At 40.6% G+C, this 18,160-nt stretch overlaps 1 protein-coding gene across 3 annotated transcripts in view; it reads left to right on the top strand.

Annotated features, from left to right (window-relative positions):
• Positions 1 to 13,989: 13,989 nt before the first annotated feature.
• Positions 13,990 to 18,160, top strand: part of LOC115213850 (motile sperm domain-containing protein 1) — a 95,669-nt gene continuing 91,498 nt past the window's right edge. The window contains exons 1-2 of one of the 3 annotated variants that reach the window (XM_036504885.1): positions 13,990 to 14,492; positions 16,718 to 16,742. In XM_036504885.1, coding sequence (XP_036360778.1) covers positions 14,485 to 14,492; positions 16,718 to 16,742 — 33 coding nt within the window. In that variant the 5' untranslated portion in view covers positions 13,990 to 14,484. Of the gene's footprint in view, positions 14,493 to 15,393; positions 15,417 to 16,717; positions 16,743 to 18,160 lie in introns of those variants that run through there. The other 2 variants (XM_029782788.2, XM_036504886.1) reach the window with 2 other exon arrangements.

Below are 18,160 nucleotides of genomic sequence, written 5' to 3'. Positions count from 1 at the left end.
TAGCTTGCTAACCAACCACATGGTTCCGGGTTCAGTCCCACTGCGTGGCATCTTGGGCAAGTGTCTTCTGCTATAGCCCCGGGCCGACCAATGCCTTGTGAGTGGATTTGGTAGACGGAAACTGAAAGAAGCCTGTCGTATATATGTATATATATATAAGTGTGTGTGTATATGTTTGTGTGTCTGTGTTTGTTCCCCTAGCATTGCTTGACAACCGATGCTGGTGTGTTTACGTCCCCGTCACTTAGCGGTTCGGCAAAAGAGACCGATAGAATAAGTACTGGGCTTACAAAGAATAAGTCCCGGGGTCGATTTGCTCGACTAAAGGCGGTGCTCCAGCATGGCCGCAGTCAAATGACTGAAACAAGTAAAAAAGAGTAAATAATTCAGTAAAATTTAACAATATTAATATTAATGTAAAGCAAAAAACATGACTTATCTTACTGGTGAAAACCAGTTAAAAGAAATTTTAAACTTACTATCTAGCATTGTAAAAAACACCTACCTCGTAAAACATGACGTAAACAATAAATATACAATAAATAAATAGATATATGTATTTAACGATAAGAATAAAAATGGTAAAAAAATATGACGTAATATACCATTTACAGGGAAAAATTCTAAATTCTCAATAATTTAAATCTACGACATTATATTCAAAAATATAAAATTAATTAAATTTCCATAAATTAATATATATTATTCAATTAGTTTTATTAATCCCTTGGTTAACAGTTATTTAAATTTTGTTCATACACTACATAACCTACAAATAATTTATAGTGTGCAAACTGCCATGCTTCACGGTAGTGAAACGTGGGCTGTGACTGCAGAGGACATGCGTAGGCTTGAAAGAAATGAAGCTAGCATGATCCGCTGGATGTGTAATGTCAGTGTGCATACACGACAGAGTGTAAGTGCCCTGAGAGAAATGTAAGTATTACAGCAGATTTAAGACGCTGAGTACTCATCAGCCAATTACATAGGTTTTCCATTAATACAAAGGCTTTCAAATCAAGTAGTAACATTATAGAGAAGGTAGATATATAGATAAAGATGTAGATTTAAATTTTAAGAACATATGAGGTTGTGAAGTCCAATCACTGACTGACCAAGCTATGGCTGTATCTAACTGCTATAAGATTAGAAGTAATAAAGATTTTTTAGTTGTAGGAATGAGGTAAGGGAGGTTTCAGAATACCATAAAAGGAATTCAAGTTGCCACTGACAAAATGCCAATTACTGCTATTTGGTGAGAGGAACTAGGTCAATGTCAAATGGTCATTAATCCCCTTTACAGAGAGTAGGGAAAAAACCTATCACTTATTATTATGAGTAGGCATAGTATTTTATAACTGGGGGAAAGCTTTATTAATTTTAAAACTAGATTAGATTTAGAAAAAATTCCAATTTCAAGTTTACAGTGAAGTTTTTTTAGTTATCTATGAAAGTTAAATTCAAAGCTAGTATAGTATATTTCTTCTTCTTATTATAATAATATAATAAAGAAGAAAAGAAGAAGTTTCCCAATGTCTAGCAACGTGAGGACCAAAGAACTGAGGTATTTCGGATTGCAAGACAGTGTGTGTGTGGGATGACGTCAGCAGCTGGGTAGCTGACCGGAACTTGGGGCTGACTGGAAGGGGCAGCCGTGACACGCGCACAGTGAGTGGGGCATTCTGCCTTTTCGAGTCAGGTCGTCAAGGGGTTAAGACGGGTCATCATGTTGTTAAGGTTGGGTGAAGCAGCTGCTATCTCTAGCGTTCGGGTTGGACTGTGTTGAAGGATCTGTTACCGCTGAAGGGTCTCCATCTGAGCGAAGAGAAGGTAGGTGCCTTTATTTCGAATCTCTCGCACACACCACAAGGTATTTCGACGCTCTGTATAAGACGTCACCACGATGGCAGCGAAAATCAGGATTGCCAGCGACATCATCAGACCCTTTAATGGTGAAGGCGATGTAGTGGCTTGGTTTCGCAAAATCAGGCTGGTGGCAAGGTATAAGTGATGTGGCAAGTCTTATGGCGCTGTATTTGGAAAGGAGCGCGTTGATGCTATATCTTGAGATGGACAAGGAAGAACGTCTGAGCAAGGAAAAGATAGAGCAACGTCTGCGGGATGCCTACGCGGAGTGTGAATACACAGCTTTCGCTAAGCTGGGTACGATCAGATGGACGGGAGGACAGGTGGACGAGTACGCAGCAGAAGTTCGAAGGTAAGCGAAGCTGGCTGGGTTTACAGGAGAAGGGCTGGAGAGAGCAGCATGACTGGAGTTTGTAAATGGGTTCCCCGACGATGTAGGGATTCACCTACAACGATTGCCAGGGATTAAAAAGATGACGCTGAGCAAACTTGTGATTCAAGCTTGCGTCTTGATATGACACTCTGGGCGGAAGGCGATAGCGATGGCGGTGACGGAGGTGCGTAAAGACAGACGATAACCAGAGAAAGACGTTGAGAAGCCTACCATGCAACGACAGCGGCCGTTCTCAGGTCGGTGTTTAGATGTCAGGGGTCGCACATGGCGCGGGACTGTACGCAACCGGGGCCCGTTTGCTATCGATGCAGGCAGACCAGACACATCGGCCGTGATTGCGACCAGGGAAACGACCGCGGGGAGGTTGGTGCCTCTCAAACTTCCCCACAAACGAGTAGAGGCGCTATTGGAGACGCTGCCATTAATTGACGTGGAGGCCGAGGGGAAGACGTTCAGGGCCCTCATGGATACGGGCTGCACGACCACCCTTGTGACTTCAAGGGTGACGAAGAAATGGAATGGGGCAAGTAGCGTCCGGGTGAAATCCATTGCAGAGGCAGCAGCAAGGCAGAGATAGTGGTACGCGGCGCAATGCTAAGGCTGCAGGTAATTGTGGTTGAACGCGTGATAGATGGGGTGGATGTGGTGATAGAGATGGATGCCCCAGTGGCGTCAGTATTGTGGGAGATGAGGTCATGTTTGGAAGCATGGGTGCGTTGTGCACTGCGAGTCAGGATCACCAGAGAGAGCAGAGCCCCGCGAGGAACTGCGCTGCTTACACCATCGAGGACAAAGACTTTCAGGCGGCGTTCGATGGTCAGCGGTGGACGATAGAGTGGAGATGGAAGGACGAGCCCCCGATGCTGAAAAACATAACCTGAAAGTCCACGCCAGGGTTGAGTTTGAAAATGAGGTGGAGAGGTGGATCGAGGAAGGGGTTCTTGTCCCTTGGGAGGAGGAGGTAGTGGATGGAGTGCTACTCCTGATGGCGGTGGTGCAGCCTACGAAGGGAAAAGTCAGACTGGTGCTGGACTTCAGGGAGCTAAACCAGCATATATTGTGTCACACGGGAGGTAAGGTGACAGACGTTTGTGGCGAGCCGTTATGTGCATGGAAACAGTCAACTGAGGCAGCGACGATTGTCGACTTGAAATCGGCATACTTGCAGCTCCATGTGAGTGACAAACTGTGGCGATATCAGCTGGTGCAGTACAAAGGCCGGATGTACTGTTTAACCAGGCTGGGTTTCGGGTTGAATTCCCCTCCGAAGATCATGGTGGCAGTGCTTAAGTCCGTCCTAGGGAAAGACGGCAAGATTAGAAAGGCCACCAGCTCCTACATTGACGACATTTTGGTGGACGAAACTGTAGTGCCAGCCAACGAGGTAGTTAGACATCTGGAGAAGTTTGGACTGATTGCGAAGCCACCGGAGTCGATGGAAGGGGGAGCCGCGCTGGGACTGAAGCTGCGAAGAGATAGATCGGGTGAATTGGTGTTCCGGAGAGGGAATGAAATCCCAGAGCTGAGTTCCAGTGTCAGCAGGAGAGAGCTGTTCTTGGTGTGTGGGAAGTTGGTTGGTCACTACCCGATTGCTGGATGGCTGCGCACGGAATGCAGGACCATCTGGTGTGATGCTTGCAGTATAGCGATAGGGGTTGTGTTGGCAATCGAAGGCGCTGCGGTGGAGGACGCAGCCTGGCTTCGAAAAGCAGATGACTTCAACCACATCAATGTCGCCAAATTAGACACGGTGCTGAAAGAGGTGAACTTGACCCTGAAATAGGGGCTGCGCTCAATTGAAATCCAGACGGATTTGGCCACTGTGCTTGGCTGAGTAGGATCGGTGATCACTGGTGAAAGGAGAGTGTGGACGAAAGGTGCCGCGGATATGTTAGTGAAGCGCCGTCTAGGAGTTCTAGGTGAATTGATCGCCGAGTTCGGACTGAAGCTGAATGTGGTTTTCGTGCCTTCGGAGAAAAACAGGGTGGACACACTGACCATGGTGAAAAGAGCGTGGCTGGAAGAAGCGGAGGAGGCCCGGAAAGGGATAGCTGCGGCATGTCGGTTGGATGACTCTGAACTGAAGAGACTGCATGCTATGCATCACCTGGGTGTGGACAGGACCCTGTATCTGGTGAAGAAAATTGATGTTGACGTCACTAGGAGAAGCATCCGGAAAGTGGTCGGGAGCTGCGACAGGTGTCAGTCCATCGACCCCCGCTCCGTGTGGTCATGAACAGGGAAGCCTTTCGGTGGAGCATAACTGGAAAAGGCTAGCTGTGGATGTGACGCACTACTGTCAAGGAATGTATCTCTCCATGGTCGACTGCAGGCCTGGCTGGCTGGCTATTTGGAGAGAGTTGAGAACAGGCATTGCTGACGAGATCGCGCAGATCTTGAATGGGATATTTTTAGAGGTCCCGTGGAAGAACTGCTGATGGACAATGGGGTGGCGTTTTGTTTGGAAGCATTGAGGGTTATGCTTGATCGGTGGAAGGTGCGTCGCTTGTTCAGAGCAGCATATATGCTGAGTGGTAACGGGATCGTAGAGAGGCACCATCGGACAGTCAAGGCCATAGCGGAAAGAGGGCACATTTCGCCGCTTGAAGCAGTTTTTTGGTACAACCTGTCTCCCCGATCTGGACAAGCTGAGGAATCTGTGCCACAGAGAGCTGTATTTAAATATGAATGGAGGCACCCGAGCAAAGCGCTGGAGGTCCACGAGGAGGAGAAGGGACCCGTCTGCATGAAAATAGGGGAGGAAGTCTGGGTTAAGCCACCAAAGGCGCGCTGTACATCTCAATGGAGCAGAGGAACAGTGACGGAGGTCAATTCCAAAAACAACGTCTCCGTGGATGGAATGCCGTGACACATCTTGGACCTTCGCAGGATTGTCACTTCGACAGACGACGATTGTGGAGAGGGGGAGAATGAGGTGCCCAGCTTGAGTAGATCTCGACGCGCAAGGCGCCCTCCAGGTTGGATGGTGGACTACGACATGGAGTAGAGAGATTATGATCTTTAAGATCAGGGTGGCGTGTGGGATGATGTCAGCAGCTGGGGAGCTGACCGGAACTTGGGGCTGACTGGAGAGGGCTGCCCTCTCCAGTCAGCCGTGATGCACGTGCAGCGAGCGGGGCATTCTGCCTTTTCGAGTCAGGTCGTCGAGGCGTTAAGACGGGTCATCACGTTAAGGTTGGGTGAAGCAGTGTGAGAGAAAATTGTGATGTCACAGGAGAGAAATGTGTCAGCATGGATGATGGTGCACTTGCTTTTAATGATTCGGAAAAGAAAGAGGCTTGGAGAAGCTATTATGAAAGACTACTGAATATGGAGAATGAATGGGTGGAGGAGAGCCTGCCAAACGTTGACCCAGCAAAAGGACCAGCTATCCCAATAGACAGCTCCTTAGTAGATAAAGCAATTAAGGGTATGAAGCCAGGAAAAGCCCCTGGCCCATCAGGAATCACTGCTGAGATGCTTAAAACATCTGGTAGTGTGGGCTATGGCCTAGTCACCCCCATTGTAAACCAGGTAGTTCATAATGGAGTCATACCCAATGACTGGTGTAGCAGCACCATAGTCAACTGCTACAAGGGTAAAGGTGATGCTCTAGATACAGGAGTATCAAACTGTTGGATCAGGTGATGAAAGTCACAGAGAGAGTCATAGGCCATCTCATCAGGGAGAGAGTCTGCTTAGATGAGATGAAGTTCGGTTTTGTGCCAGGTAGAAGCACCACTGATGCCATATTCCTGGTTCGACAACTGCAGGAGAAATACCTAACTAAAGATAAACCCCTCTACATAGCTTATAAACAGTAGATCCTGGGGTCGGTTTGTTCAATTAAAAGCGGAAGCTCCAACATGGCTACAGTTACATGACTAAAAAAAGTAAAACAATAAAAATTAGGCCATTTTAATCTCGAGCAAGACCGGGTATCTCTACTTGGATATATGTTATCCCATTGAGGGTTGCATTTACAACCCCTATCTCAATTTATAACTACACACACATATATATATATATATATATATATATATATATATACATGTTGGATCGTTAGCCCCTACATGCAATTTTTTTCTCTTTTTGTTTCTTTTCTGTGTATCTTTCTGTCGAAGAGGGTAGGCTCGAAACGTAAAAGACTTGTTTTATTTCTATTCCTGAGCGCCATACTAATACATTGTTTGTACTCCACCTGCCTTCGTCTTTTGTTTATTTTCGTAAACCTTCCCGTTATTTATATATACATATATATATATGTATATATGTATGTATATATATATATATATATATATATATATATATACACAATTTAAAAATAGGATATAATCTTTATAAGTATTTTATCAAGTAGTTAGCGTGAAAAATCTCATAAGAGAAAAAAAAGAAAAAATCAAGTAAAAAAAATTATATATATATCTATATATATATATATATATATATATATGCTGTCTGTCTGCTCTTTCCATATTTTAACGTCTTTTTGTATCTGTAATTTCTTAGATGAATCTTAAATGACTTTTGAGCCCTGAAAGTTGTTTGAAAAGATGATCACATATACTGTAGTAATGACTCATTTCAGCATTGGCTCTGTTTTCCACTTGTTTATTATGAAAGTTCAAATGCTACTTCAATGATCCACCTGACTTTTAGTTTTTTTTTACAGATATTGCATTGAACCTGGTCATCTGAAATTAATTTCCAATAATTCATGTATGCCTAACCCATATCTGCGCACTGGTGCAATCTCATACCAGCATGTGATATACATACTTTTGTGTGCAAAGATCATTTAAAGAAGGAGCAAGAAATTCTCATAATGTTATTTGATATTAATCTCACTTTTACAAAATTTTCCTTTCATTTCAGCTTGCTTATCTCTATCAAGCTTAAAATCTTTAACACTTTTCCAAATCAAAGCTCTCCACACTTTGCGCAAGTGATTCAGTACGTTTGTAACTTAATTTAAGGCATTTCAGAATTGATTTTAAAGAGTCAATGTATCTTTCTATTTCTAGCTTACTATTTTTTCTCTTTCCCAGCATAAGCTCACCATAAAGCCCAAGTCAGGTCACTTTTGAGTGCTACTGGTAACATGTAACCCAGTATGATCTGTCACATGGTCAAGTTGTTTGGCAACTAAACTGGTGACTGCACCAAGCTTGCTTGGTGAGGAAGATAATATTTGGACACCCAGCAGGATGGAAAACAAAACCTGTCAAACTGCAAACTCACAAGAGTCAATGGCCATCCAAAAGTGTGTGTATATATAATTTTTAACCGTTCAGCACTTTTAACTTCGTTCATTTTCTTATAATCATATCTTATTTTGTGTTGTGTTTCTTATTTTTATAGATTGTATATCATTATCATTTTACACACACACACACACACACACACACACACACACACAGATCAGAGGCACAAAATGGAATTCATGAGATTCTTTATTCAAATATACTACAATTGTTTTGACTCATCTCACACCTGTACCTCACAGGTGAGATGTTGTACAATCAGTTGTCTTGCATAACAGATGCAGATTGTGTCCCCTCAGGTAACTTTACCTTGCTTTTTCTCCTTGCCATTTCACTTAGCTTTTAGCAATACATATCTAGGTAACTGCTGCAGTATAGTAGTTCTCATAAGAAACCGAGAGAAAAGACACAATTCTTCACAAAAAGTAATAAAATGGAATACACTGATAAGAAGACAAAGATAGATAAAAACATTATGATAAAAAACATGCATGAGATCAAAATAAAATCAGACATTATTTACATTCAACGGATATGATGTGGTGGTTAACAGTGCGGGCTATTAACACCAAGATTCCGAGTTCAATTCCAAGCAGTGACCTGAACAATAATGATAATAATAATAATAATGATAATAATAATAATAATAATAATATCGAAAAATATCTTAGGAATGAGAACCCAGGTTCAAAATTTCCCAAAGACACCTGAAGAAGGTTGGAGGTTATATCAGCTGAAACGTGTTAACAACAAACAAGATGAGGACAAATATCCGTTGAATGTAAATAATTTAAATAATGTACATAATTCCTCATCTCTTAAATATGGAACTGTAAAATCAGACATATATACAGATGGAGATTTACATGCTACAAAAACAAAGATATAAACAAATATCTAAGCAAATAATAAGAATGAGTTGGTCTAGGTTTGCAAAACTTCAAACCATTTTGCATGAGCAGTGTAAAAGAGATGAAATAAGTAGTGGTATATGAAGTGAGAAAGGAGGAAGAAGAAAGGCGAAATGTACATTTGGTGCAATGTAGTCAACAGGGACAGTACCTGAGACAGGAGGAATATGTGGTCAGTCGCAGAATTTCATGGAAGGAACTTTGGGCTTGGGAACAAGCAAGAAGATCCTTCCTGATCAAGTCTACCTTCAACATTTTGCCTTCACCAGCCAATTTAGTCTGGTAGAACATACAACTGACTAATGAATGTAGATGCAGAGAGAAAGCGACGGTGAGATATGTTCTATCAAACTGCAGGCTAGCACTAGACAGATATACATGGCATTACAATCAAGTTCTCAGTGTTATAAGTGCAGCACTCAAGATTGAGGGATATAATAGGGGAAAAGTATAGAAGGATGTACTTTCTGAAGAAGGGAAAAAGACATAAGACCAGGCCTTCAAAAAAGTATATGAGACAGATGAAAGATGGAAGGGATACTGGGAGCTGGCCATGGATTTGGAAAGACTGTTAATATTTCCATTCATAAAAACAACAAAAAGACCAGACTAAATCCTATGGAATACAGAATGAAAAGTTGTAATTTTACTAGAGCTGACACTGTCATGGGAAGAGAACATTGTTAATGCTGAGCTATAGAAGGAGAGGAGGTATGAGAGATTAATTGAAGAGACAGTTCAAAGGCTTGTAGCACAAGACAGCTAGTTGTAAGTATTTAAAGGGAAATTTTCCAGGGTGGCCATTTGCCCGCTGACATTCATTGAAGCTGAATCGAAGAAACCAAAGACCAAAAAACCAATGAAAAAAGGAGAAAGGAAAAAAATGTACTCAACACCAGAGCTGAAGACACCTCTGAAAGGGGCGGGGGCTGCTGTGTCGAAAACAGCGGAAGAGTAGGGGCTGACACTAGCCGTGGTTCCTCCTGACAATGTCCTTAGGCACTGAATCCTATAAAGGAGCTGTTGAAGTAGCAAACCGTGAAACGTGGTTGGAATTCCTCCTTCCTACAAAAAAAGGTGTATTAAAGTGCCCCCCTCCCCATTTGGCAATAAACCCATTATAATTATGTAGAGGAAGAGAGAACTAGATAGATTAAGAATTAAAGTCAGGGAGAAAATAGAAAAGGAAGGGTGAAAAGATAAGAGAAGGAGCAACAGGTCATTAAGCACATGTCACTTGCTTCCAATGACATCTTTTATAATCTTAATTCCCTTTATTCCACAATTCACTTAGTTTACTTTCTGACAATTGCGTGTTTCCAGTTTGGAGTTAATTTATTACTACTACATCCATTTATGGACCCACATATACTGGTATACTTACATACTGATACATTATAGACACACTCATACACATTGTTACATTTGCTCACTGATACACCAATATACAGGCGCATGCTGATACATACACATGCAGTGATACACACATACATTGATAATCATACACATTAATATACATATGCTGATTCACACAGACACATTGACACACACACACATGCACTCACTTATACAGGCATACACTAATTTCCATATTATACTATACAAAGTGATAACACTTAAATTCAACTAGATGCATTTCTGGCTGCTTAGCTGTCTTCTGTAACAGAGGTAACTTTGAACTGTCTGAAAGCTTTAAGTTTGATGATAAATCAGTCAATAATATTTACTGACTTGCACATGTAGACTACCCAGTCTGAACAAATATGTAAATAGTAGCATAAAGCAAGGATGAAAAATAAACAAACTTTAGGTTAGTTCAAATATGTTTGGGACATTTTTCAACTTATAAAACTTATTTTCCACCACTGCTTTGCACTAATACTTACATATTTGTTCCAGCCAGACAGACTAAGGCTAGTTCAAATCAGTGTTCATCTAGTAATCACCTTGTAGGCAAAGAATGTCAATGCATCTACACTCCTTACTAATTGGGGATCTTTTCTGTTTGGCTGCACCTGTGGAAGTTAAGTGGAAATTTTAAAATCTGGTGTAGTGATGTAATTTTCCACTCTGACAAATATGAAATCAATTGGAACAAAAATTGAAGAAATTGAAATGTGGCAGCCAAACAGAAATGATCCTAACTTCTGATTACAGAAGATTTCAGACATTTATCTCCACCTCAATCATCCACCATTAACACATAATTAAGAGTATCCTCATTGAAGTGTATGGTGGAGTCCAGGTATTGAACTGAATGTTTTTGCTCATATTAAGGATCTTTTCTGTTTGGTTGCCACTTTTCAATTTCTTCTGTTTTGTTCCAATTGATTTCATATTTGGTGTATTGGTGTAGTTTTGTAAAGTAATCATTGACACAAAATTCATTTTCACCATAAATCAATAAATAAAGAGTTAATAGCGTTTAAAGTTTGCAAATTTTGGGTAATTTTAGGCAAACTGAAAGCCACAGACATATAGGTACCTGTTTCTAAAGTAGCAAGCCAAGCTGTTACCAATGTGTTCTTTTTGTTACTTATAAATGCTTAAAACAATATGAGATGTGCTAAAAACAACAGCTAAATAGGCCTTAAATCATGCTCAAAAAAGTTATATGAATTCCCATGTGTAAAATACAAATTCACAAATATTTTCTGAAAATCCCCCCTCCCAAAAGTCATGATGGGTTATATGGCATGCATAAAGCAGAATTCTGCCAATATTTCATTTCTTTACAGTTGACAACACGTGCTGTCATGCACAAAAAAAAATAATAGCTTCCAAATCCTGTTTTCTGACTGGGTAAAAATGAATTATCTCTTGGAGATTCAGTATGGAAAATTAAATGAGTACACCAAATTGTAAAATTTTCACTAAACTTTAAAATTTCCACAGGTGCAGCCAAACAGAAAAGATCCAGGTATGCCTATTTGAAGTTGAAGATCTGTAAGACACAAGGGTGACCCCTTGGCTGTGAATAGAAGCTGTATGTCAAGGAATTGCGATACAATGTTGGGTGTTGAGCTTGTCTAGACTAATTCATGTCACGAACAAAAGGTGTGCTGATGCACATAGGAATGGCATTCATTGGTGGAAAATGTGTAAAATATAGTGTATGCTTATAGTACTGTGTTGAGCAATCGCTAGTCAAGATAGCTTAAAATATCAGGTTACCACACGGTAACCTATCCGAGTTGACAGTACATTGGTAGATAAAGCAATTAAGAGTATGAAGACAGGGATAGCCCCCGGCTGATCAGGAATTACTGCAGAGATGCTCAAAATATCTGGCAGTGTCAGCTATAGCCTAGTCACCTGTATAGTTAACCAGGTGATACACGAAGGAGTCATACCCAATGACTGGTGTTGCATCATAATAGTCAACTGCTACAAAGGTAAAGGTGACACTTTAGATACAAACAATTACAGAGGTATCAAGCTCTTGGATCAGGTAATGAAGGTCACAGAGAGGGTCATAGCCCAACTAATTAGGGAGAGAGTCAGTTTAGATGAGATGCAGTTTGGGTTTGTGCCAGGGAAAAGCACCACTGATGCTATATTTCTGGTAAGACAGTTGCAGTAGCAATACCTAGCCAAAAATAAACCTCTGTACCTGGCTTTCGTTGACATTGAGTAAGCCTTTGACAGGGTCCCCCGATCCCTTATCTGGTGGTCAATGAAGAAACTAGGGATAGATGAATGGTTAGTGAGAGCTTTGCAAGCCATGTACAGGGACGCTGTCAGTAAGGTGAGGGTTTGCAACAAGTACATTGAAGAATTCCGGGTAGAGGTAGGAGTCCCCCAAGGTTCATTCCTCACCTCCCTCCTATTTATCATAGTCCTCAAGGCAATAACGGAGGAATTCAGGACAGGATGCCCCTGGTAGCTCCTCTATGCTGATGACCTTTCTCTAATTACTGAGTCACTATCAGAACTAGAGGAGAAGTTTCAAGTGTGGAAACAAGGATTAGAATTGAAGGGCCTTAGAGTCAACTAGCTAAAACCAAAGTCCTAATAAGTAGGAAGGCAGGCAAACCACATATCCCATCAGGTAGATGGCCCTGCTCGATCTATAGAAAAGGTGTAGGTAGAAACTCTATAAGATATACCCAATGTAATCTATGGACACATAAGAGGTGCAGCAATATTAAAGGAGGGCTAACTGGAAGGATAGCTTTTGTATGTGGCAGATGCTCGGGAGCTATAAATAACACTGAAAATGCGCAGAGACCACATTCCAGGGAGAAAAACTAGAAATAGTTGATAGCTTCCATTACCTAGGTGACCAAGTCAGTAGGTGGGGGAGGGTGCACTGAAAGTGTAGCCACTAGAATAAGAATAGCCTGGGCAAAGTTCAGAGAGCTCTTACCTCTGCTGGTGACAAAGGGCCTCTCGCTCAGAGTAAAAGGTAGACTGTATGACACATGTATGAACAGCCATGCTACATGGCAGTGAAATATGGGCCATGACTGCTGAGGACATGCGTAAGCGCTCGCAAGGAATGAAGCCAGTATGATCCGATGGATGTATAATGTCAGTGTGCATACTCGACAAAGTTTTAGTACCTTGAGAGAAAAGTTGGACCTAAGAAGCATCAGATGTGGTGCGCAAGAGTGATGACTGCGCTGGTATGGCCATGTGGCGAGAATGGATGTGGATAGCTATGTGAAAAAGTGCCACACCCTAGTGGTTGAGGGAACCTGTGGAAGAGGTAGACCCAGGAAGACCTGGGATGAGGTGATGAAGCATGACCTTCAAACATTGGGCCTCACCGAGGCAATGACTAGTGACCAGGACCTTTGGAAATATGCTGTGCCTGAGAAGACTCAGCAAGCCCAAGTGAGACCATAACCTAGTGGCCTATGCCAGGGGTGTAACCAGCCCACTTATGTGTATCTTTCCTTCATTGGACACTAAACTCTGCTTGCGAAGACCTGTTGAGGCAAGTGAAATCAAATTTGATGACTGGCACCGTGCTAATGGAGCGCTAAGAGTACCATACAAGCGTGATCATTGCCAGAGCAACAAGCTGGCCTCTGTGCCGATGGGCATGTAAAAAGCATCATTCGAGCATGATCGTTGCCTGAGCTGCCTTACTGGCACTTGTGCAGGTGGCACGTGAAAAAACATTCGAGCGAGGTCGTTGCCAGTGCCGCTGGACTGGCTCCTGTGCAGGTGGCACATAAAAAGCACCATTTGAGCGTGGCTGCTGCCAGATCAGATTGGAGTCTGGTGCAGCCATCTAGTTCACCAGACCTCAGTCAAATCGTCCAACTCATGTTAGCATGGAAAGCGGACGTTAAATGATGATGATGATGATGTCAGTTCGTTTCAAGCAAACATAAGGAAAGACATATGATGGACTAACATTTATCCCAGTCACATACAGACATTTGAAATGAAAATTAATCGTTCCTCTCCATAATCTAACCATGCCTTTTAATCTAGTCGCCTCGCCAGTCAGTGTTACGTAAACGAAAATAGTATGGATATTCGTCTGCTTATAGGTCACAGAGGTCACTTCCGGTTGAAAAAAAATCATCATGGTCGATTCTACTGAAAGAGGAATAGAATAAGAAATTACGTTTCTTCTACACAAAACAAGTTCATTCATAATTGCTTAAGTTCAAAAACTGATATTTTGTTTCCTCAGATTTTAACTCCACTTTTGCAATATACCCCGCTACTCTGAGTCAGTAACTGAAAACACTGTGTAGAACCCATTATTGCATATATAATAAACCGCCATCATTGGTTCAGTCGTCACTGTGTAATCAGGAACTACGAAGTCGACTGCGATATTTTCCTACAGACATAGTTGAAAGTATTTCTTACGACTGTACCTGTTATAAGTAGTAAATACTATTTGCGAAAATTGAGGATTTGATGGAAACAACGGTGTGCTTAAGATATCAAATGCTAGCAGATGGTAAAGAAGGGGGCTGAAACGATGACGTAAACACACAAATAAATGACGTAAAACGTATTTATGTGATTAATTGGAGGAAATTACAACAAAGAGCGAAGTCGTGTCGAAATTCTCCTCTCCATGACGAGGTAAGGCAACTTTTACACCTCTGCTAGGTTTGGGATCATCCCAAGAACATTTCCCTACACCTGTACGATCTAATTGAGATCAGATTGTAAACCTTATACTTATAAATTTGCTATTTAATAACAACAGGTGAAGTGGAAGAAGCTATATGGTTACAGATGTTTATGTCAGGTTTGTTGTTGCTGTTAAAAAATAAACATGAGTAGATTTTGTTTACTTTTGGATGCGTGTTGCATATTTGTGTTTTTTTTTTATTTATCGCATCGTTAAACAAATAACTGCAGTTTCACATATTAATTGGTGAAACCAATTGGAAACATAATCCTTATTTGTGAAGATTTGTCATCATCTGATGAGAAATAAACTGGTTTGACAGGGAGTATCTGGAAGGAGACCTTAGTGATGTGTAACGGGCTAATTTCTTTTCTTTCTTTATTTCATTCGTGTCATTCTCTTATTTTGTAGATATATTTGGAAACAGTTTACTTCGATATTCTTTCCCACCATCAAACCCGTATTTTTTTTGTAATTCTTTTTTTTTTCTCTCTCTCTCTGATTGAGGTTAAAAAATTGGCATAACTCCCGACTTCGTTGCCTGGCGGAGGTAAAGGACATGGACCGCACCCCATTTCGGATATTTTTTTTTTTTGACTGCGGAGATTCCGAATCTGCAAAAAATCCAAAAAAAATCGGCATTTCAAAATTTTAATTCCCTACTCCTACCCCAAATTTTTCACCTTTTTAGAAATTTGTTTTGGCGAAATACGTAGAAAAATACGGAGATTATCATTCTGTGAAAAAGAAAATTTTGTAAAATTTAAATTTTTCAAAAATAAATAAATAAATATACACCCCCAACACTCCGTCAGCGCATCTGTAACAGAAAGTGAACATGTTGTGGTTGAGGGTTTTTGAAATGAAGAAAGGTATGCAAAAGTTTTGCACACACACACGACAACAAAATTTAAAAAAATTTTTTCTGTTTTTGGTAATTCGTATTTAGAAAGTGGATCTTCGGTTTGGCTGTTGTTTCAAGCTTGTCGGACTTTACGGTTGAAAACCCCCAAAACAAAGTTCTATATTTAAGAGATGAGGAATTATGTACATTATTTACATTAGACGGATATTTGTCCTCATGTTGTTTATTGTTAGCACAACGTTTCGGCATCAGGTGTCTTGGGGAATTTCGAACCTGGGTTCTCATTCTTACGGTATTTTTCGATTTTATTATTATTATTATTATTATTATTATTGAGTGAGAGAGCAGTTCATGCCATCAAAGTGACACTGGGGTAAAATATACGAAGCCCAATATACCCATCATGACTACCCGTCTGATAAGGGTACACCAGGCACATGCATCGCAACCATATGTGCGCGTCATGGTGATCTCATATCAAGATAAACAGCACATGACCTTGCAGGTGGGGCCCAGTTAGAATTTTCTTCAGGTTGAGTAGCCCATCCCGCTCAAAAGGTCCCTGAATAAGGGTTGTCTAAGGATGTTGGAAGAACCACCCATGTTTCCAGAGGTGAATTATTCAAACCCCAAAGAATCCCTCTCAACACATGGCTATGATGCTCCCCCACTACTTCTGCTCGTGATCAGAGATGCACATATCATCAGCCACTAAGGGACATGCTCAACTGGTTACGGTCAAACAACTGACAAGCAAATCTGTGGTATTGAGCAGAATATTTGCTGTAGCCCATCTTTTATACCAAGACAAAACAATGTACATGATAACACTTCCAATCAGTTAAGATCAGAAGCCATGAGAGCCACTGCCTGGTACTGCATCAGGGCATTTATTATTATTATTATTTTTATTATTATTCAGGTCACTGCTTGGAATGGAACTCGGAATCTTGGGGTTAATAGCCCATGCTCTTGACCACTACGCCAAATGCCTGTGGGCATATGGCGTAGTGGTTAAGAGCGTGGGCTACTAACCCCAAGATTCCATGTTCAATTCCAAGTAGTGATCTGAACAACAACAACAATAATAATAATAATAACATCAAAAAATACCTTAGGAATGAGAACATAGGTTCGAAATTTCCCCAAGACACCTGATGAAGGCTGGAGGGTATATCAGCCAAAATGTGTTAACAACAAAAAGATGAGGACAAATACCCGTCAAATGTAAATAACAACCAAAACACGTTTTCGGAGGTGGGGTAGGCAATCAAAATTTAGAAATGCTGATTTTTTTTTTTTTTGCAGATTCGGAACCTCTGCAGTTGAAAAGGTGGGTTTCTGTTGAAAGAACAAAAAGAATAATAACCGAAAGGGGGTGCAGTCCATGTTCTTTACGGAGGCCAATTGAGTGTATATAAAGATTTGTTGGAAAAACGTTTACCGAGGGAGTTGAGGAGGGAAGTTTTGGAAAATTCACAAAACCCAAAACTTCCCCCCTCATAACTTTCAGGAAAATGGGTATTTTGTAATGAAATTTTATACAAATGCCTTTCAAATGCCTTACAATTACAAAGAAATTTGTAGGCAAAATTTTTTGCACAGGGCGAGTTTCTGGAAAACAGTTTTGGATCAGATGGCTCACATAAGTTGGAATTTTTCTGTTTTGACGAGAATTTTTCCAATTTATTCTTCAGTACAGTCTTAGGAATGATGGGAGGCATCTTTCTTTGGCAAAACGAAAAAAATTTTGAAAATTTATGATTTTTTTCACTCCTACCATCCCTTCACCACCCCAGTCTGAACCGATTTTGGCCCATTGTTTTTGTTTTTCACTATGTATTTAAAGCCCGTGAGAGAAACGTTTTCGGTTAAAAAAAAAAAAAGGTTAATAATTTTGGAGGAAAATGTGTGATTTAAGGGAGATCTAGCTGTTGTTTCTAGCACATCCCAAAACCTCTCTCCTCCTTTCTTTCTCACTCTCACATCTATTGATGTTTTTCAAATATTTCTCCCCATAAACATATTTTATGGAATGATGATGCCAAAATAACTCATGCATAGTCCATTGCTGGGATATAAGCAAACGGAAAGAAAAAATGGTAATTTAAATTTTTACTTGCACTCCAATAAAGCGAGGCTGTGTGTGTGTAAGAAAAAAACATGTTCTAACAGAAAATTATGCTATCAAAATAAATCATCTTTTACATACCTCGCATTAAAATCACTCTGGATAAATCCCAGCAATAATCTTCTCAGGCTTTCCAAAATTTTAGAATTATATAAACAGAAACAATCGGGAGCAGGGAGTGGGGCTAAAAAAATCATAGGTTTAAAAATTTCTCTTTTTTATAGCATAACTGTGTTTATTGGGGAAAATATTGAAAAATGTCAATACATATTTAAGTGAGAAAAAACAGGGAGGGTGGTTATGCGATGTGCTAGAAACAACAGCCAAATCTCCCTTAAATCAAACACTTTTTCCTCTAAAAAGGTAAACAGTTTTTTTTAACCAGAAAGGTTTCTCCTGTGTTTTTTAAGAGCATAGTGAAAAAAAACAACAAAAATGGGCCAAAATCGGTCTGGACTGGAGTGGTTGGGTGGTGGCAGGAGTAAAAGAAAATCTTAAGTTTTTTTACAAAAAATGCTTCCCGTCATTATTAAGACTGTGATGAAAAAGAAAAATTGGAAAATATCACCGTCAAAACAGAAATTCCAACTTATGTGGGCCATCTAATCCAAAACACCATT

Source organism: Octopus sinensis, linkage group LG7 (genome assembly GCF_006345805.1).
Source record: "Octopus sinensis linkage group LG7, ASM634580v1, whole genome shotgun sequence".
NCBI lineage: Eukaryota > Metazoa > Mollusca > Cephalopoda > Octopoda > Octopodidae > Octopus > Octopus sinensis.
Note: the sequence above shows the minus strand (reverse complement) of the source record. Positions and strands in the feature narration are given on the sequence as shown.